The sequence below is a fragment of the Amborella trichopoda genome, chromosome 1, assembly GCF_054954075.1.
Source record: "Amborella trichopoda isolate Santa Cruz 75 chromosome 1, AtrichopodaSantaCruz75HAP2 v2.0, whole genome shotgun sequence".
Taxonomy (NCBI): Eukaryota; Viridiplantae; Streptophyta; class Magnoliopsida; order Amborellales; family Amborellaceae; genus Amborella; species Amborella trichopoda.
In genome coordinates, this window is record NC_142336.1 from 50,447,616 (window position 1) to 50,469,651 (window position 22,036).

Consider the following 22,036-nt stretch of genomic DNA (forward strand, 5'->3'; position numbering starts at 1 on the left):
TATGAAAATAAATTTCAGTCATTGCAAATATTTCTAATGCTAAAACAACATTGTTTAGGGCATCAACCTTATACAAACCGCACCCTTTCAATATTAGCTTCTTTCAAAAGCTAAAACAATATTGTTTAGGGCCTCAATGTTCATTAATCAATATGAATATACAAGCTTGTCTTATATAGACAATTACATATGATAATAATATGACTAAATCATAAACACTTATAGTTTACCAAGACTTACCAAAAAATAAAAGATATTGTACATACCCTTCCCATAAACACTAATTACAAATATTACAATATACACCTTCCATATCAACCTTAAAGACAATATATACTTTCCTTTGACATTCCATATAATATATACTTTCCTTTCACACAAACCACCTTTTCCTTGGCCTTTTAGAAATTTCTTGAACCATTCGTTTCGTTTCAGTCGAAGCTTTCGTATTTTAAGCATAAACCGTAGAGAAGCATTTAAGCATAAACTGTAGAGAAGTGGAGCATGGTACTGTAGCTTCGGGCTGCTTTGATCAGAATTAGATCTGCTTCCGGTCTACTTCGGCCAACAAAGAAATATCTATATAATTTTTTATTTTTTATTTATTTTTTCCTTTATTCATATATATTATATAGATAAATATATAATTTATTTATACTATTTTTTTTTTAAAAAAAAAAAGAGTTTGAAATTTTCCCCCGAATCGGCCTAAACACCAAATTATTCCATTTTTTTTTCACCAAACTGAAAAATACTCTCACCAAAATCGGTTTCCATCCTCAAAATTGTATCGAAAGAGTTGTATTCATAGGCAGAATTGTAGGACCACACCACATATTCCAAAACCTTTTGGAACGTCAACGATGCGGTCCGTCTCGTTAAGCCATCCACAATTTCAGATCATGCGAAATCGTGCGCGGTTTCCAATTTTGTGGAGATCCGATAGGAATCCAATATCTACGGTTGTCCCACTAAGATTTTTCCATTCATGAGCTAGGTACCTGCTTCATATGGAGTTTATTTGGGATTTTTTATTATTCCATATATCTCCTAAGGTCTGGACTATGGTTTAATGTGTCGAATAATATGGGTTAGGGTTGCATGTTCCTGAGAAATTCCCCTTAGCAAAAAACTAGGGCGGTGTCTACAACATCATTACAGATTATATATATGGTAGTATTTTAAAAAAGGGCAATCCGAATCAAGAGTCATTAATTTGGATCGAGAATTGGTCTTAGACTGACCTGGTTCTTCGTTAGCATTGGGTTCAATTTGTTTTCTTGGAATCCCCTGTTTTGTCAAAGAACTGGGAGATCCGGATTGGCTGAATTTCTCGGTTCCCAAATTTTACATTTTTAAGTGTTTTAAAACTCTGATAAGTGGGTGGATAGTCCACCCCACAGTTCTGCACCATATCGTTAGATCAGCAATCCAAATAATTCAGAATTAGTCAAACCCAAATAAAATTAAAATAAAATAAATTAAAATTAAAATTGGGGTTTATGTGACGAGGATTTAGGGGGAAATTAGGAAAACATTAGATGAGCTTAAAAAGGAAAGAAAATAAATACATTTTTTAAGACCAACTTCCACATGAGAAAATCGGTCTAATGTGCCGATTTGGTTCAACAATTCTCCAATCCAAACGAAGCTTCCCGAGGCCAATTCACCGGGCCATTGTTCGCAAAATCGCCCAATCTAACCACTAACTACCCGGTTAGATCAGAACCGGCCAGTGGTTTTGGGCAGGTGGGGTGATCAACTGGTATTTTGGGTGATCAATCGGTATTTAAAAAAAAAAAAATGTATATAAATTCTCAAAACTAAGGAATTTGATTTGTAATATATTTTTAAATATTCTTTACATTATGGTAAAGATTAAATTATGTTTTGGTCATTAATACTCACTTTTATATTTTCCCATCTTTTTTAGAAAACTTTAAAAATAGCCTTTAGAAAATATAAAATGGGGTCAAATCCATTTTTTTATTATTAATTATTAACTTCATTTGAATGTATTTTGTTTTAATCATTCTTTATATGTTTTTCATATTTTAATAGATTTTTTTTGTATTTTTTTATTTTATTTTTTCAACACTTTTTTTACTGTCCGAAACTTGCCCTGTTAGAGCGATTGAATCCTCCGATTTACCGATTAAGCCGGTTAAACCGCTTCCAAACCCATGTTCGATTAACCGTTTCGGTTCGATTTGCACCGGGCTCATAACCAAGCTCATTCGGGTTTTAAAATATTGGTGTATGTTATATATTGCGTTTCCAAAGGCATTACATCTCGATGCAATGGCCATTTTAGTCTTTCTTGCAAATTGAGGGACCTTTTGGACCATTTTATCTTCTGATATCCACCTAGATATTTATGAATTCTATGCCCTACTATTTATTCTACTATGTGCCCTTTGCTCTATGGCCCTAATTGTAGCGGCCTAGGGACCCGGGGCCCTTTTTCATAGGGGTTTTAGGGGCGGGAGCCTAAAAAATTCGAGGCTCTGGGTGTATTCTCTTGGTTTAAGTTATGAACACGTAGTATAGATTTTATGTAATTTTGTATTTTTATGTAATTTGTGCTTATGGTTTCTCAAGAGAGAGTCATCTTACGTCATCTTGTATTGTTTAATAATAAAAAATATGGACACGGTTAGCATGTGGCCAAGCCCGTACATTTAGAAAAACGGGTTTAGCAATAACTATATTTTGAAATCTAACTCGATTTTAATTTTTAAAGAATATATAATCTTTAGCATGAAGATCATGAATATGATAAATAAATAAATTTTAAAAATTAATAATAATAATAATACTAAAAATATATTTAGGCCCGTAGTTACAATAATTTTTAGATAGACCACTTATTTGCATTTATTTTTAAAATAGATGTTTCATACTTCTAGACCGTATTTTGTATAAATATGGTCGAACTTGCATGAAATAATTGTTCTAAAAACGGTGACGCTTTTCACATGCAAATTTTTTGTGGGGCCAAAACCACAAAGGAGAAAACCATTTTCAATGGTGGATTTAGATGCGAGTTTCAGATTCGGCATTTTCAAATGGTGTTCTTCTTTGTGGCTTTGGAGGCGGTTTTTAGTGGTTGTTTCAGTGATGGTTTTGGGGGTTATGATAGCGGTTTATGAGGCTTTGAAGGTGGTCTCGGACGCTATTGGGGTGGTTTCAGAGGTTCACATATATATGAAAATATGTGAATAGTATGGTCGTTCATTATGAAGAGAACAATATGGTCCGTCAAGGTTACGTAAAAAATAACTTTGACTTTTGCTAGACGGGGGATGAAAAATAGTGCGGCTCGTTTTGCTTTAAGAAACCCGGGAAAGCAAAACAATACGGTCTGTCTAGGTTATGTAAAAAATAACTTTAACAAAAAGTCTTCTTACTTGTCCTTTTAGGTGACACGACGCAAATGGAAGAAAACAATTTGTTAGAGGTGCAAGACAGCAAATAATAATAATAATAATAATAATAATAAACATACCAAAAATTACTGAGAGACGGTGGTTTCAAAAAATAGAAAACGAGGCCGTCGCATATTCAGATCCCTTTCAGATGGCGGTCGCAAATTCAGATCGCTTTCATATAGCGATTTCTTGGTTCAATTGTACGGGATAGAATCAAAGAATAATTACGTAACAGATTTGTCTTGAAAATCGACGACAACGCTTCGGGGACGAGGAATAGACATGGTGAATATAAACCTAGCTTTGATATCATGTGAAGAGTCACAGGTTTATCTGAAGAGACTCGGTGTCCATTAATCACATGAATGTACAGAGTTGTCTTTATAAAGACAAGAAGAAATAGAAATAAATGACTGTTTACGCTCAGATCTGCGTCGATCTCTGTGATGAGATCTGTTCAAATTTTAACAAAAACTGTATTATTTTTTAAGGGGTCGCTTGAATTATGGGCTGAAAAAAATTGTAGATCTATACAGATCCAGTCTTTTTATGAGTCCACTAGTAGCGCTAGCTCCAAATCCATATTTTTTACCTAAAAACGCTTCTAAATTTAATTAAATATAAGGATGAATTAGTTTCCAAAAAATATAAAATAGAGCAGATAATTAAATAATGAGAAACAAACTAAATTAAGTAAATAAATATATACTTATCTCTAGGGACCCGAAACCTGGAGTTTCAGGCTTAGATCAGCCCGCTCTTCCGATTTACACCACCATCTCCTATTTTGGATGCATTTTGCTTGCTGGAATTGGTATATTTAAGGTTATTTGACCTAGATCTTGGGTTCCTTAGGTAGGGAGAAAAACTGGAAATTTTAAGTAGTGTCTACCTAGGCTTTTCTTAGGATTGGGGAAGAATTTCCTTAATTTTTTAATTATTTTGGAATATCCAGAGGTTGAATATGAAGATTTTCTATGATTTTCTGGGATTTTTTTATAATTTTTTAGGAGCATATTTTTAATATTTTTGGGCTGTTTTTCTAATTTCATGAATTTTTAAGGGATTTCTTTGTGGTTTCTGATCGCTTTGTGGTTTCTGATCTCTTTCTTTTGGTTTATGAATGGGGTATTTATAGAACGCCATTGGTGATTTTTCCTAATTTTTTTGGAATTTTTCGGATTTTTTTTTTTTTATCTTGAAATTTTAGCCTTATCTAATAAAAAAATACGCATTTACTGCGTCATCAGATGCGTTGACTGCATCATCAACCCACAGGGACCAAATTGTTATTTATTATATCGTTTTATCCGTAGGTCTGATTAGGCGATTATTAGACCGTTGGAAAGCTCTTGAACTCTACTTCAAATTGGGATAGGATTTAAGTAGTTTTTGGTTAATTAAATTGGGTCTAGGTTACCTATGGTCTACTAGAGTTTGTGTGATCCTTTAATACTAGAATCGAGGTTTTTAGGAGTTCCCTTAGCCAGAATTTCGAGGTCGTGTCTACAATGACAAATACCTAAACTACACCCAGACTCACCACAAAATGCAAGATAGTGTACCTATCCTTTTCATATATACTGATTATAATATATGAGTAATGATCATATGAAACCCTCTCGCGTCCGTGTGTGTGAAACTTGACTTTTCTAGAGATCTGTGCCAAATTTAATGGTTATCATTTGGATCCGACACACATGGGTGTTACACACATGGATGTGAGAGGGTCTCATAAGATCATTACTCATAATATATACCTTCCATATTAAATTGGTAGCCAATATATAGTTTCCTTTCACAAGCACTCTTATACGTCAGATTTAAAAGTGGGTAATTGTAAGATTGTTATTTCCTAGACTCAGAGTTCAAAAAAAATAAATAGAACTTCATGACACACCCCAAACCGTCCAAGTTGAGATCTAATGATTAAAAGCTATTGTGACCTCCTTATAACAAAGATAAATGGTATCATAGTATACAATCCCTTAAAACATTTTCTCATTTATTTCATAAGGATTGGTCTAATATGACACCTTAAAAGTTTATTAATAATTGAAAAGGGTGTAGCTTCTGTAAGGCATCAATCTTCAACAATCGAAGTAAGGCGTACCTCTAAATTATAGTAAAAGATAGAGTTTTGTGTTGGACTTAAAATATTGTTTTTGTCTCCAATTTTGAAATTTAAAGCTAAAAAAATGCTGCAGTTCAAGTAAATCTATAAATACTTAAAAGTAGATGATCTAATTAATGCACTATTTTTAAATCAAATTTTCTTTTTTATATCCATATATCTTGAGGTTTATATGATTTTTGTAATGTCAGGAAAATAAGTTTTGGTAGGTTTTTGAGGTGCACCTTGCTTTATATAGTATAAGGTTGACACCTCATTTAAAATTTTCCCATTACACCTGTAAAACTATGGTCATACAAAAACTGTTGGCGTTACATAATGGACAAACTATTCTCAATACTTATGCAAAGGTCCTACTTTTTTGAATTTTTCTATTTTTTTAAATTTTACCCTTAGTTTGATTTTCTATTTTTTTTAAATTTTACCCTTAGTTTGATGTTGTAAACGTCTGAAGGATTTTTTATTTCTTGAATTCTAGAGCTGTCTAGTTGTGCAGGGGTCATTCGATGTTTTTCGCCCTAAAGTTCGATGTCTCAAAACATCGGACAACCCCATTTTTTAGGCCTTACCCAATTTTGGGTCGGTGGAGCGCTCTAATCATTGGTCTGGCCCCTATTTTTTATTCCACTTTATTGTGCGGTCCAATATTTGGTACAACCAATCTTAGAGATACCGGTCAATATTGGAAAAATTAGACCGCTTTTTAAACAAAAATATATATTGGATCTAGTGTTCCAAATGTTGGACCGACCTAAAAGAGGGAAGTAACTTGCAAGGGTTGTCCGATGTTTGGGATATCGAACAAACGAACATTTCGATCCAATGTTTCGGGGAAAAACTCGAAAAAAATAAAAAATGCAAGAAAGTAGGACTTGCATAAATTTTAGGAAAAATGGAGCATTTCGTATATGTTTTCTGGTTTTTTCGTAATTATTCTACATATTTTAATCCCCATTGCAAATTGATGAGACATCCCTGGGTGGGGTCCACATCTTTCAATCTGGCCACACGCAACGGGGTTTGACGGTGGATATGCGCCTACAGCATGTAAAACATGGTGCCCCGATTGTCCAGTATGAACATTCTTCGAATAAACTTGAAACTGGTGGTCCCTGGCGTTTTAGAAAGCATGAGGAAACTTGAGAGGATTGGCATTATCCTCATTGATTACGACTACTTTGAAAGGCATACACAAAGTTCTAATTAGAAACTTCTGCTCTAATCTTTCCTTCTTTGATCATGCATTGAACGATTGATTGTCTCTGTGCGTTGAGTGTCTTTTGTGGACCTTTCTCTTGCATTTATTGAGGACCACCAAACCCCACATTACAACAACCACAATAAAAGTAAGTTTTTAGATCGTTGAGAAAGCAAGTACAAAATTTCAGAATGCAACAATTGGTGCGAAACTTCCACCAAGGGGAAGTGTCTTATTGGGTCTCAAATGAAATCATTTGCTTTGGCATTTACCTATATATATATATTTTGAAAGTTAACAATAATTTCATTGAGAAAATGAGAAACTATAAATTTAATTATAAAAAATAAAATAAAATAAAAGAAGAAAGAAAGAAAACCAAAAAAACATAGGAAAAGAAAGATAAGGGAGAGAGGAGAAGCGGAGGGAGACGGAAAAGGAGTAAAAAGACCCTAACTTCACATGAGCATCGGCATCACCATCCCCTTTCCTTTCTCTATTGATGTGGCTAAATTGGACCTCCTTGGCCAAAATTATCAAACAGATTTTATCCAAAATTGAGATCCATTGTTAAGGAATTGAGAAAGGGTAGGTGCACCAATTGATAACATTAGCCAAGTTACCTTCAATAATAATTTGATCATACTCACTCGCCCCAGAGATCCCTTCCTTGACCGCCCTTAATTCAGCCTCACAAAAAGCTAACTCCCCAAAGAAGGAGAAAATAATATTCTCATCATGGTCTCTAAAAATCCCACCAACATTTACCTAAATATTCGGATCACAGCTTTCTGAAGTCCCTGTTCAAATCTCACCAAAAGCTTCTATTCGGCCTTGGGAAAAGTACAAAATTAATTATTTCAGCCATGACTTGAAAAGAAAATGAATCTCAAGCCCTAAAAAACAATGTATTTTGTAATAAATTATTAATACCGTCCATTTTTTAATGCCGATACGTCCACTTACCATCAGATCTATACCATTTGTGGAACTTCAAATTTCATAATCATATAAAAATAAGTTTTTAGGCTATCACAAGAATTTCCAATATCACAATTATATTTTCTGACCGGATTTTGAGGTGTGACTTTACTTTTACGCCTACTGCACCAGAACCCAATGTCTCTGCTCATACTTAATAAAATGAGTGAACCATAATTTTGGATTCGCATCAACACAACATAGAGATTCCAGTGCAAGTCGTCCAAGTAAAATTCCAAACTGTTCACGAACCATGTTTCACTTAGGGGTGGCAACGGACCTGAACCCGACCAGGGATCTGAGGGGCATACCTGATCCAGGTTTGGGTATGAGTTTAAAAATTGAAATCGGCTGGTTGGATCTGGGTCCAAATCTTGGACCCGAATACTATTCTGGTCTGGTTCCAAGTGGGATCGAGTCTGATTGGGTCTGGGTCCTGTTCCAGTGAATATTGGTCTAGCAACCCGACCCATTCCCACCCCTAATTTCACTAAAACTTCTATCCCAAAAATTATAAGAGGAGTCGATTTAGACTCCACCGAAATTTTGGCTTACAAGTTAGGGAATTCAAGACACCTAATTATGATAAGAGCACACTTCTTCTTCATAATGCAACCACATTAATCCTAAATGATGGCACTGCCCTTCTAATGGACCCTCAATCCCAAGCTTTGGGCTTGGTCCGTAAGGGAAGCTTATTTACTTAAGCCCTATAATTCAAGTTTTACAAAAATTCCATAGTTTAGGGTCAGGGTATGGCCTCTCAACAAAGGCATTGGTTCTACATCAATCCTAGCTTTTGTGTGTGTGAGAGAGAGAGGGAGAGTAGTTTAATCTTAGCTTTGTGTAATTGTAAGACTGTCATTGAGGGGAAAGGTTTCTATACTTCCCCTACCGCATAGAAGATCTATGCTTTCCCTACCATCCAACCGTCTAATTTTGATCAAGAGAGTCAGTCATCGTTTGATCTTAGATCCGACGTATCAAAGTATTTTATTTTAAACTTTTCTTATACAAATTGTATGAATATGAAATTTGGTACGTGCCATCTTCTCATTAGAGCGCACTTATAAAAATATTAAAAATAATTTTTTGATAAAATATAACGATCAAAATACCCTTTGAAGATTTCAGGGGTATTTTTCTCAAATATTTTATTTATTTATTTTTCGCTAGTGCGAGTTTTAATAGTGGATTGGGCATACAAAATTTGGTGTTAAAATAGTTTGTAGAAAAACAATTAAAAATAAAATAGTGTAGAGACGTGATATTGTGATTAGGGCAATCTTAACTCTATATTAAGAATGGACTGTTGGATAAGGGGAAGTATATAAATTGTATGTTATAGGGGAAGCATAAAAACCTTGCCCGTCATTGAATAGACATAAAAATATATAAAAAAAAACTCTAACCATCTAATTTGACTTTCAATGAGTGGGAATGATTGTGACCTCCATGTACAAAAGACAAATAGTCTCTTTATAGCCAATCCCTTAATACCAAATTAATCTCCAATTGATGAAGTCGTTGCGTCTCTTAGGAGTCAAGCTTGGAACTACCCAAAAGAAACAAGAAAAAAAATGAAAGGGGAAAAAAAAATAGAGGACTTTGAAACTTCTTTAGGTGTTTAAATTTTATTTCGTTTTGGTTGTTTTGTTTATAATAAGGGAAGTTCGTGTCATATGGGTCCTTTGCATCTTATTGATGGCCTTTTGCATCCACTAGTTGTTGGCATTGATGATGCCATCTCCATATACACCGGCAGGGTAAATTTTTTTGATGATCGACATTTACCTAGACCTTTCTTGTTAATTTTAAGATTTGATTGCCATTTCAATTATGATCTCACATGCTTCATTTTAGGTGTTAAAAAAAAAAAAAAGAGCACCTATTCAATTATGATCTCACATGCTTAATTTTTAACTTCCTCAGGTTATTCTAAAGTTTGGGATCATTTTAGCGCATGACTATTTCCATTAGAAACATATATTGGATATTGAGTTCCTAAACACTTAGATTATATCACCAAATAATAAGATAATCGCTATTCAATATGAGGAGGTTAATTTTTTTTCAAGCGCGTTTATAGGGTTTTTTCTCAAAGCTGGTCGTGATCCTGCTAAACATATTTGCGATCCCGTTTTCTTAAAATAAAAGGGAGGAAAGGGAGACCCTGCTCATCACTTTTTTTATTTTTCTAACCTCATGATCTCTCTACCCTCTCAATCTCTCTTTGCCCAAGTTTTTTCTGATTTTCTCATACAAGTTATCAAACAAGGTTTTCAACTTTTAACACGACTTCTCTATTTCTATTTTTTTCTCTCGATCCCGATTTCTTAAAAAAAAAGGAGGAAAGGGAGACCCTGGTCATCACTTTTTTTATTTTTCTAACCTCGTGATCTCTCAATCTCTCTTTGTCCAAGTTTTCTCCGATTTTCTCATACAAGTTATCAAACAAGGGTTCTCAACTTTTAACACGACTTCTGTATTTTTAATTTTTTCTCAAATTTCCAATTTTTTTTAGATATTCTCGAGAAAAAACAACATACACAATTACAAATAGGGCTTTAAAGAGAATTATAAGGCTATTCCGTACCAAAACAGATACCATGGTGACATTAGCACGGCATCACTTATGCCATAAATATATCATTCCATGCAAGGAATACAAAAACGTTAAAGATATAAAATACTATTCCCCCATTGAAAACGGACTTAAAAGGAAGTATCCTTTTAACAAAGTTAGCAGACTCTCCAACTCTTACCAAACTTTTTTTCTTGTTATCGGAGTGGCTTCGACCCACGTGATTAAGTTAAGTAGAACACGATGTTAACTTTCTCAAAAGCGACCAAATAATCTCAAGTTGAATACAACTTTTTCAAAAGTAACTACATATGTCTTTTCTCAAAAGCGACTAAATAATCTCAAGTTGAATACAACTTTTTCAAAAGTAACTACATATGTCTTTTCTCAAAAGCAACTAAATAATCTCAAGTTGAATACAACTTCTTCAAAAGTAACTACATGTCTTTTTGGGTTAATGATTTAGGGAAAGGTTTTTATGCTTCCTCTATCTTTCCTTTATCCAACAGTCCATTGAGGATTAAAATTGCTCCAATCACAATATCACGTCTGTACAATTTTTTTTTCTTCTAGAAGATGTCCGTTCCTCTATTAAAGTCGCACTAGCAAAAAAATATAAAAAAAATATATTTTCAATAAAATAAAATAACTAAAATACTTTTGAAAGTTTTAAAGGGTATTTTGATCATTATATTTCATTGAAAAATTATTTTTAATATTTTTTATAGGTGCATCCTAATGAGAAGATGAGACGTACCAAATTTTATATTCATTCAATTTGTATAAAAAAAAGTAAAAATAAAATATTTTGAGACGTCGGATTTAAGATCAAACGGTGAGTGACTCTCTTGATCAAAATTGGACGGCTGGATGGTAGGGGGAGGATAGAACTTATATCCTATAGGGAGAGTATAGAAAGATTTTCCAATAATTTAATTAGCTACAGTACACCATACTTTTCACTATCATAGGAATGGTTAGTTGCTTCGTGGATAATTACCTCCTCTCAATTATGTTTTTGAGAAATTTAAGTAGGGACTATGTTAGAAGACATCAATTACAAAATGGGAACACGTTTGTCCCAAATTACAGGCGGCAACTCTCTTCGGGCATTTTTTTTTTTTTTGCAAGTTATCTTTCGGTAAACTGAATACCGGACATGTGGATTTTTTTAGTTTGAACATGTGGGTTTTTTTAGTCCGAACGAAAAACAGTTGTCCGGTTTTAGAAATACCGAACAACAGTCTCCATCTTCTACAATTCAACAATATTCTTTTTCTATCTCTAAACTCAGGAGACCTATCACCCGCTTCTCTAATTGAAATGAGCTCCCTTGAGAACCATTGGAATTCAGATAACCCAACCCAGTTCCACTAGAATTGGTAAAACTTGCAGAGTCAATCAGAATCTTAATAGAAAACAGCAAATTGCCCTTTGAAGTTGAATGAACAATGCGTTTTTCAGTCGATTCAGATAAATTCCCAATCTGGGTTCCACTAAAATTAGCGAGACGTGGTGAAATGATCACATTTTGTGGTGATTAAGGCAAATAACTGTTTGAATTTGAATTCCCGAACCGGGTTTCACTAAAATATGCAGGGTTTTCATGCAAACAAGGAAAAGAGCTCAAACCACCAAGTTGGGTTTCACTAGAATTGGCAGAGCCACAGAATAAAAAATATTCTTTGGCGAGAAGGGCAGGGAATTTGAAAACACAAATCGGGTTTCACTAAAACTCGTGGGATTTGTAGGACCAAAATGGTTACTCGGTGAAAATGGAACATAGGAGCTAGAATTTGAATACCCAAATTGGGTTTCTCTAGAACCAGCAGGGCAACCAAATTGGGCTTCTCCAAAAAGATCAGGAGTTCAGAAATCAAAGCGAGGTTTGCTCAAAAAAGACGATGAATCTGCCAAATTTAGGGCGCTTGCCTGTGGGTTCATAAAGGGCAACTGAAATCTTGAGGTAGCAACAAAAGACAACCATTCTAACCTCGTACAAGTTTTCAGAGAGAGAAAGAGAAGGTAGAGATAGGTTTCGTGAGTTTAGAGATAGAGATCCGTTGAGATTTCATTTTGTTCGGTATTACAGATAGTTGTTCGGTATTTTAAACACCGGACATCCGTTTTATTTTGTACAATATAAACCTCACATGTCCGGTGCTCGCATTAATAGATATAAGATAACTTGGGAAAAAAAAACTCCACAAAGAGAGGGGTGCTGCTCATAAGTTGAGACAAACATGATCCCATTTTATAATTAACCCCCCAAATATGGTCCATACATAAATTTTCTCTATGTTTTTTTTTTTCTTATCACCCAACTTGTGTACCATATAAATATGATTTCAATTGAATTTTACATAAAATTTTGTTATTATACTTTTTCAGTAAGGGATTGTCCACAAATAGATAATTCATCTTTTGTACATACATATCACAATCATTCCTACTCGTTAAATGTCAAATTAGATGGTTTGGGGTCACTTAGGGGTGGCAATGGACCCAACTAGACCCGAGACCCAATAGGTAAACCCGATGTCAAGTTTGGGTATGGGTCCAAATTTTGGACCCAAAAGGTAAGATCCGAGTCCAAAACCTGAACCTAAATACTATTATCGGGGCCAAGTCCAACTGGACCTAACCCAAATAATATGGGTAAATGTGGGTATTCATAAATGTTGCCGATATGTTTGTTTTTTAGGAATTTCTAGTTATGAAGAAAAATATTAAAGAATGTGGGTATTTATAGGCATCCAAAAATGTTGTGCAATATTGTAAAAATTGGCAATAATATGGGTATATAATGGTAAAAATAGCAAAAAAAAAAACCTCACAGTCATCGTCCACATGTCTCACATAAACAGATTAGGGGTGGTAGTGAACCCAACCAAACCCGGTACCCAACGGGTAGATCTGACATCAGGTCCGAATATGGTTCCAAATTTTGCGCCTAAAAGGCGGGATCCAGGTTCAAAACTTGAAGCGAGATATTTTTTTTAAAAAGCTTTTTCTATTCAATGATACTATTACATTTACAACCACCCATTTTCGTATTCTAAAACGTGGTCGTATGAGGTATTTTTGTATTAGAGAGCAAATTGTAATCGTCCCCGTTGTTTGACCGTTAAAGTTCATTTATAAATGAAAAGGATACCATGATAGCAACCGGGCATCAAAACAGTGTGCTAACAGCTCCTCAGCCAAACAAATGCAACAGTAATAATTTTCCACCGTTCGTCCTCGAGTAACTGCTCTAGTAGTATACAAACATCATACAAATAATTGTACATTTTTTGAAACGAAGAATGTTTTTTTTATAATAAATCTCAACAATTATATATCAAAAATGTTTTCTTTGTAATAAATCTCAACAAATTACATATAAAAAAATATACATTTGAACAAATGTTTCCTAAACAAATGTATAAATACCTTCATCCGGCCGGTCATCTGCCATCTACTATGACATCCGAATCCGATATCGACATGGACGACGATAAGGACAATTGCAGGTCCCCCAAGGTCGGGTGGTCCCCACTAGGGCCCGGTCTCCGGGACCACACTGGGTCGGTGGAACCTAGCTTAGGTTCAGGCCTCAAAACAATTGATTCACCTTCGAGGTCTTCGGATCTGGGATCCTCGAGAGTCCGAACCACTTGTCTCATGGTCGGTCGAGTGCTAGGATCAGGACATGTACAGAGCAAACCCAGTCTCAGTAATCTGTCGACCACTTCCTCATCCACTTCGATCGAGCCATTAAGCCTAGGGTCCAGTGCACCGCTCAGGTCGCCCTGCTCAAGCTTACTCCAAACCCACTCGACCAGCGGCTCAAGCCCATCCTCCAAAGGCCTCCTCCCACAAACCACCTCTAGTATTAGGACTCCGAAGCCAAAAACATCTGTTTTCACCGATGCTTTCCCACTTTTGACGACCTCCGGCGCCATGTATCCGGCAGTCCCAACCACACGTGTGGTGTGTGCTAGTTGCCCATGCTCATACATCCTTACCAGTCCAAAGTCACCTAGCTTTGCACACATATCTTTGTCCAGCATAACATTGCTGGCCTTAATGTCTCTATGTAAAACCCTGGCTTCCCAACCTTCATGAAGATACAAGACCCCATTTGCCACATCTTTCAAAACCCTAACCCTAGTGTCCCATCCCATAACTTCACCTCCCATGCCCTCAAAAATCCTACTGTCTAAGCTCCCATTCTCCATGTAGTCATATATCAACATGAATTCTTTTGGGCTTTTGCACCAACCCCTTAACCCAACTAAGTTCCTATGCTTTAGCCTCCCTATGCTTGAGACCTCAGTTGCAAATTCTCTAACCCCTTCCTGTGATTCATGGCTTACACACTTGATTGCCACCTCAGCCCTAGAACCTGCTAGGACACCCTTAAAAACCCTAGAATTCCCACCATTACCCACCAATTGGGTCTCACTGAAATTTTTTGTGGCACTCAGTATATCCTGATAGGGCACCCTATGGGGCCAATACTCAATCTCCCAGTCCTCAATACCCTCTTCTTCTCCCCCTTTCTTTCTCCTCTTTCTAAACCACAACAACCCCATTATCAATACCACCCCAAAGAGCACCAATCCCCCAACTGAGAGCCCCACTATGAAGGCCTTAGACCTAATCCCCCCATTCTCTCCCTTCAACCTATAATCAGGCAAACCAGTAGTGACCAACCCTTCACTTAGAGAGAAGTTTCTCTCACTAAAACTCCACCCCAATATCCTATGACCCTCCACCCTCTGCCCTGTTGCAGCAGAGAACCCAACATAAGCCTCCTCCTTAAAAACACTTGTTAAATTCAACTCAAGGGAGATCGAAGGCCTATCAGGTTTTCTCTGTCCTGCCAAAGCCATGGAAACATTCAATCTAGGCATTAAATTGTTACCCCCAACAAAGTAATAATCAACCCAGGCTTGGAAATTCTCACCACTATTCAAATTCATGCCTTGAAATCTCCCTGAATCCCATCTACCAGCAGGGTAGGAAGCCACTGAACTGAGACTATTAACATCAACACCGACATGGTTATCATCAATATCCGCAAACTCTGCATTTTCGAACGTGTCGAATTCGACGGCGAAGATGTGATTTTGAGGGGAGCCATTAGAGGTTCTATTGAAGAGGCCCAAGTGTTGCGCTGGCGAAGTGGGTAACAAAGCAGTGGTTGGAGCAAAAAAGAGAGCAAAGCCATGGCCTGGTAAGAGATCTTTGTATGGGGCAATGGAGAAGATGAAAGAAGTGGAGAAAGGAGAGACAAAGGGGCGAGAGGTTAGAGGGAGAGGGTAAAAGGCGTGACCTATGGAGAAGGTGGTATCGTTCGTCAGGACAAGGCGGCCCGAAACGAGCTGAGAATCGCCTGATAACAAGAGGTTCAAGGAGTTGAAGCCATCGAAGAGGAATTCAAGGGGGGAGATTGGTTGCATGAAAAGGGATGAAAGGAGGAGGAGGAGGAAAGGGAGTTTAAGAAAGAGGTCCATTTGGGGGGAGGTCTAGAGGTGGGTGGGTAGGGTGGAGAGGCTGGAGGGCGGATCAGGGGAGTAGAGAGAGGTTTCGAGGCTCCCTCATGGGAGGAGATCTAGAGAGAGAGTGGAGATAAGAGATCAGCAGAGAGAAAATGGTGGTGGGAGAGGTGAGGAAGAGAGGGGCCTCTGCATTTACAGAGAGAGTGAAGGAGGTCTGGATGTAGAGAGATAGAGATGGATAGGTGTTTGAGAGGAGAAAATGACATAAATACCCCAACCTGATTTTATGTGAGGGAAACGTTCTCCGCCGTCGTTGTGATTGGAAATTTAAACAATCGCGGTTACTTCATCTTTTGTAGTATTTGTGGGTATTCTGTCATTGTGGCCATGCTTATTCAATGGCGGCCAGGGCCGTACGTTGAATATCTATTTGTCCAAGTAAAAGGACTAAACCACCCTAACCATATCACTCATATTACAATATAGCCTCATATTTTCAAATAGTTCAATCCACCAGTTTACAGGGAGAAGTATATGAAAAATGAAAATGAAGAGTATTGATCTTATAGCGTGGGAGCTCAAGAGATCACTATTGAATTTTTTTTCAAATCTTTAGATTTTTTGTTTTTGTTAAAAAAATATAGATATAATTTTTTTTTTTTTTAAAAAAAAGCTCTCTCTTCTTATTTGTACTCTCTTTCCTTTTTTACTCTTTTTATTTTCTTTTTAGCTTCCTACTCAGCTCTTTTTTTTCATTAGGGGTTATGTAAAAACAACTTAAAATAGTCATAAGCTTTCGCTCTCCTTCACCCTCTCACTTAACATCACATTTTTCTTCTCTTCTTCCATCTCTCCCTCTCTCTCTATATTTTCTTTTATCGCTTTTATATTTTACCTATTTTATACCATCAACCATGAACCACCCATTTTACAGTATTTCATTCACTGCATAATCACCCTCTTTCTCTCCCCATTATTTGTAAACCCTCCCTCTCTCCAGTTTTCTCATCGCGCAAGAACCACATGACCTTTATCTCTATAACCTAAATAGCTTCTCTCATTAAAACAAGGAACAGAAAGATGAGTGGTGGGGGGGGGTCATACAGGGGACGACTTGTGAGGCCGTCCTTTATGCCCTGGCGGCGGCCCGAGACCAAATGCTCAATATTGGCCAACTTGTTGTTTATTCCTCATATCATATCTAGAAGGCGGTGGCGTAGATCGCTAGCATCTACCTTGAGAACTTTCGTGCCGTTCCTACAACAAAATCCTGCAACTTCGGGCTCTTGCCCACCGCCCTACTTAGGGCTATAGAAGAAGATGTGGCTGTGGGGCTCGTACCCCTATGCGCATGTGCATTAATGGGAACCACCTCCTCCACCGATGTTGACCGCCTGGAGGGCTTCGGTAGGGTTGCGAGGGACTTTGGTACTTGGCTCCATGTAGATGCGGCCTATGTCGGCAGCACATGTGTATGCCCAGGTTCCACCACTTCCTCAATGGGGTCGAGCTTTCCGACCCATTCAGCATGAACGCATACGAGTGGTTGCCATTTTTGTTTAGATGTGGAGAGGAACGGGACTTGGCATTGGGCAGACATCACTTAGGTAGAGAGAGACATGTTCCGAAAATTTAAAGAAACTACCAAATAAGCATTTCTGGAAATAAATAGTAAAAATTTTGAAGTAGTGATATTCTTGAAAAACAATTAAAACTTGGACAGTTATATTAAGAAGAAACTTTAAACTAAAGTGTACTTTTTGAATTCATCATAACTTGGATAAAAGTTCTTCCTTATTCTGAAACTTGCTCTTTGATTTATTAGCCAAAGGAATCTTGAGTTATTTATGATTTATAATCTTCGATATTTATTCTATTCTTGAACGATATCAACATATCCAATTTTAGCAAAGAGAATGAAGGAGAGGGGGGGAGTGAAAGCATATGGCGTGGCCCCTAAGGGGAAGAAAGAGCGATAGGGAGGCTAGAGTGAAAGGAGAGAGAGAGTAAAAAAGAAAAAGAGTACAAATGAGGAGAGATAGAAAGAGAGAGTTACTTTTAAAAGAAAAGTACACTTTTTAAAAACAAGAGAGGAGGGATATTTTGAGATTTGCTAGGAAATTCAATGGTGATTTCTTGGGGTATCATGCTATTAGGTACGACAAAATCCTATAAGATCATTACTCGAAAATGAAACATAGGAAGATAAAAAAAAAAGTTTATACAAGGTTGGGGACCTAAACAATTAAATTAAGTCTGCCCTAAAAAATTTACCAAAAGATGTTTTGATGTTGAAAAACCCTCAAATGAATCATCCCGACCTTGAGATGTATAATGTGAAAAATAAAAAAAGATTTTGAATCTTGGAAACATTGCACCTTATATATTATATGCAGTGTCAATTTTTCAATATTTTTAAATGTTTATAGAACTGCTCGATCTATATTATTTTAAAGCTTTAAATTTTATAATTAGACGTGAAAATAAAATTTCATCCATCAAAATATTTTTACCACTGAAAAACTATCTTTCGCCACTTTTTAGAAATATAGTCTACTTTCAGTTTTTTAGAGCCTCTCTTTTTGTTTTTTGGGCAAAGGCTCCAAAATTTTATTGATGCAAATAAACAAAGGAGATTACATCAATCGAAATCAACAAAGAAGGCAACGAGGCCCTGCCTTTGACAAGGGAATCAACCAAAGAGTTAGCCTCATGATAAGAGAAAGAAACCTAAAGGAAGGCCGAGAGGTCCAAAATTTCCAATAAAAAAAATCGAAACTTCCATGGGATATGCCGCTCCTTCAAGCACTAACCAATCACATTTAAGGAATCACCTTAAGTAATACATCTAGAACCGAGATTTTCAAAGATGAAAATTTTTAAATTTTACAATAACGAAACTAGGGCCGCATGATTGGCTCTAGACGTGCCAAGGGGACCAACATAGGAGAATATTATCCCCCTCGAACTATTGGGCCTCGACATCGTGCAGACCACACACAATGGGCAATGACACGAGTACACAAAAAGAGAATAAAAAAAGTGCATTATACTGTGTGGCATACTGTGCGGCACGTTTCATTATCATTGGAATGTGTATAACCAGTTTTAGAATCCAGACTCGTCCCGTTCCCATTGGTCTCTTTTATAATTTCTATATAAATTTACCTTCAAAAGCTTGGCCAATCTGATCCAGATCAGTCCACCGAGTGATCAAGCGGGCCATCCTACTGGGGTTTAAACACGAAAAACTGAGTATACTACAAGTATCATAGATTAGAGTCCTTTTTCTTTCATGCTTAAATGGATGGACATTGGATGGTCTCCTTTTACTTATGAAGGCCCATCATTTCTTCGACCAACCCTAGAAGAAAAGAAGAACTTCATCCTTTGCAAAACTATGTGCCAATGCTAAACCCAGTTGAAAACAACTATGATACAAGTACCATGAAATATGCAATGTTTATTATCCATTCATTTCAAAAAAAGCAATTGTTTCATGCGGGCTGGACTGCATTTCTACACTATGCTGTCCAGAGGTATAAAGTATCCATCTTAAAGATGGATGCAAATTGGTGGCCATCTAAAAACAATTTTACCTAACGGTCTAAATGTTTTCTTACTATAATTTTTATTTCTAGTTTTCAAATTTTATTTTTATAGTTTTTCATATTCATGATCTCTAGTTAACAATTATATATCCTCTAAAAATTAGGATCAAATTATATTTAAAATATATATTTATTGCCAAGCTTGCATTTCTACATGTGCAACCTTGGCCGCATGCTAACCGTGTCCTTTAAAAAACTAATAGAGAACGTTTGGTCATTTTAAATGAAAGAAGTTTTTATAAAGGTGAGTCTCTAAACAATCCAATTAAAGGTGCACCTCAAAACTTCATTAGAAGAGGCAGTGTTGATGCCAAAATTCTTCAAATTGATCATCTCAACCTCAAGATGTATAGATATGAGAAAAAATGGATTTCAAATATTGGAAATAACACATCATATAATGTGTTTTCTAGACCGTGAATTACTAAGATTTTCATGCGTTTAAAGATTTGCTAGATCTATGCTATTCTTGAAGCTTTAAATTTATAATTAGAGATGACAATAAATTTTCAAGTCATCACAAAGATTTTCACTACTGAAACAACATCTTTTGAAGGCGTGCTTTTGATTGTTTAGGGCCTCAGCCTAATACAAGCCACACCTTTTCAATATCCGTTTGTTTTTTTTATTTCTTATAACATGATTCAAGCCATCCAATTTGACATCTAATGAGTGGAAAAATGGTCCCTACATATAGAATCCTGTATAACCGGTGGAAACGACTATTAACTTCGACAATATTTTATAGAATTGTCCTTATAAGAGAAATTAATTTTGTTACCTATGGATGCTTGAATAGCAAATTCAACAAATGTGCAAATCAATCTTCTCGTTTACCTAACTTCGAAGAAATTGTTGCACGAACGTCTTTTTTTCTACATATTTCAACTTCTGAGCCCTGTGTCTCTCACACATGTATGTATCCTCTCTCACACGTGCTGCAACTTCATTGCTAACCGATATTATTCCAGGGGAAACAACGTACACAATCTCTATTTTATTTTACATGACAACTCCAAAGTTTGAAGTCAAAAAGGAAAGTAAATCATGTAGCCCCCGGTCTTTCCTAGGGGTGACAAGGGGTCGCGTACGGGTTGGGTATGGCTGGACCCAAACCCGGAACCGAATGGTATTTGGGTATAAAATTTGAATCATATCTGGATCCATTTGGTTTCGGGTCTACACAATCGAGTCTTGGGTTTGGTCAGATCCATTACCACCATCTGTCTTCGAGCTTTTTTTTCTCCCCTTTTTTTTTTTTTACTATTATATACCCTATGACTATGAGCTTCTTCTTTTTTGCCAATAATATTGTAAATGTTGCAAATATTATGACAATATGAACACTTAATGCACGCCAAAAGACACATGATTGCCATTATATACCCTATGACTACAGGTATAGGTCGGGTCCGACTAGACATAAACTTGTACCCGGATAGTATTTGGGTTAAAAATTTGAACTCATACCCAGACCCGAAGTCAGGTGTACCCTTCGGGTCCCAAATCTGGTCGGGTCCATTGCCCCTATTTTTTCCCATAATTTCTTGACAAGTTCTCCCATCAAAAGTGAAGAACATAGTAGTCGTCCAATCCTCCTGTGGGAGCATAATGTCTACGTATTTGGATATGAAAACTACTTAGAACCATATTTTTGGGTATGAAATGTTGGGATCCACTTAAGAATCATGAAATAATATTTTTTAAAAATAAAAATAAAAATTTGAGTTATTTAACACTTGCATACAAGTTTTAAATTTTTTTGAACAAAAGGCATAAACCCCCCTCTTTAAAGTTATAATGCCAAATAAACTCATGCTCCTACAAAATCCCATGAAACCTTCAAGTTAAACAAAAGGATGTTTAACCCACTCCTGACTTTTTTTTTAGTGTTGAAATTACAAAATTTATCATCCTTTTCCATCTTAATCACCATGATATCTAAATCATTGAAAAACTCAACTTATTTTTCTCTTTCTTCCTCAGCCATGGACTTCTTCCACCTCTCTCTTGCAAATTGTCGCTAAATTCTCATATCTCTATCTCATCTCGTGAACCTCATAAATAAGTTCAAAGAGGCTTAAAAAACTTGATGTTTATGATGAGGTTATGAAAAAAAAGAAAAGAAAAAAAGGGATAATTAAAAAATTTGATGTTTATGATGAGGTTATGAAAAAAAAGAAAAGAAAAAAAGGGATAATTTAGACAAAAATAAATAAAGGTCCAATAATTAAAAGTTTCTAACAATTAGAGGAGGTCAAAATGTGTGTATTATATATACAATTTTTAGGATAGAAAAGATGGTGAAAGAGAATATGTGAGTTAAGTAACATTAATCAATAGGGGATAAAAATAAGCATAACAACAAATATTTCAACAACCCAGTCGGAATGTAAGCAACGTCAATATCTTTTTTTTGAATTTGAATGAAGTCAATATCTAGTTGCATACAATTTGGTCGTAGTATTCATTCTGGTTTATATTTGCAATGGTGTGAACGCTAAGCGAGAGCTTATGATATTAATGAAAGCATTTAAGGCAACATGTGGAAGCAGTGTTTAAAAAAACGTCGAGTCGAACCGGAATCGCCCGGTTCGACTCTGGAATC

At 36.1% G+C, this 22,036-nt stretch overlaps 1 protein-coding gene across 2 annotated transcripts; it reads right to left on the minus strand.

Moving 5' to 3' along the window:
* Positions 1–13,336: 13,336 nt before the first annotated feature.
* LOC18448913 (L-type lectin-domain containing receptor kinase VII.1) lies at positions 13,337–16,171 on the minus strand. 2 transcript variants are annotated; one of them, XM_020676391.2, is made up of 2 exons: positions 15,283–16,138; positions 13,530–15,195 (listed from the first exon to the last, which is right to left on the minus strand). In XM_020676391.2, exons 1-2 carry the CDS (start codon positions 15,830–15,832, stop codon positions 13,778–13,780), a joined length of 1,968 nt encoding a protein of 655 aa, XP_020532050.1. In that variant the 5' UTR covers positions 15,833–16,138; the 3' UTR covers positions 13,530–13,777. The 2 variants fall into 2 exon arrangements, with proteins under 2 accessions (XP_006859030.1, XP_020532050.1); XM_006858968.4 differs by having other exon boundaries at positions 13,337–16,171.
* Positions 16,172–22,036: the final 5,865 nt, after the last annotated feature.

Coding starts and splice junctions, on each gene's coding strand:
- LOC18448913 (XM_006858968.4), bottom strand. CDS start 15,832: ATGGACCTCTTTCTTAAACTCCCTTTCCTCCTCCTCCTCCTTTCATCC.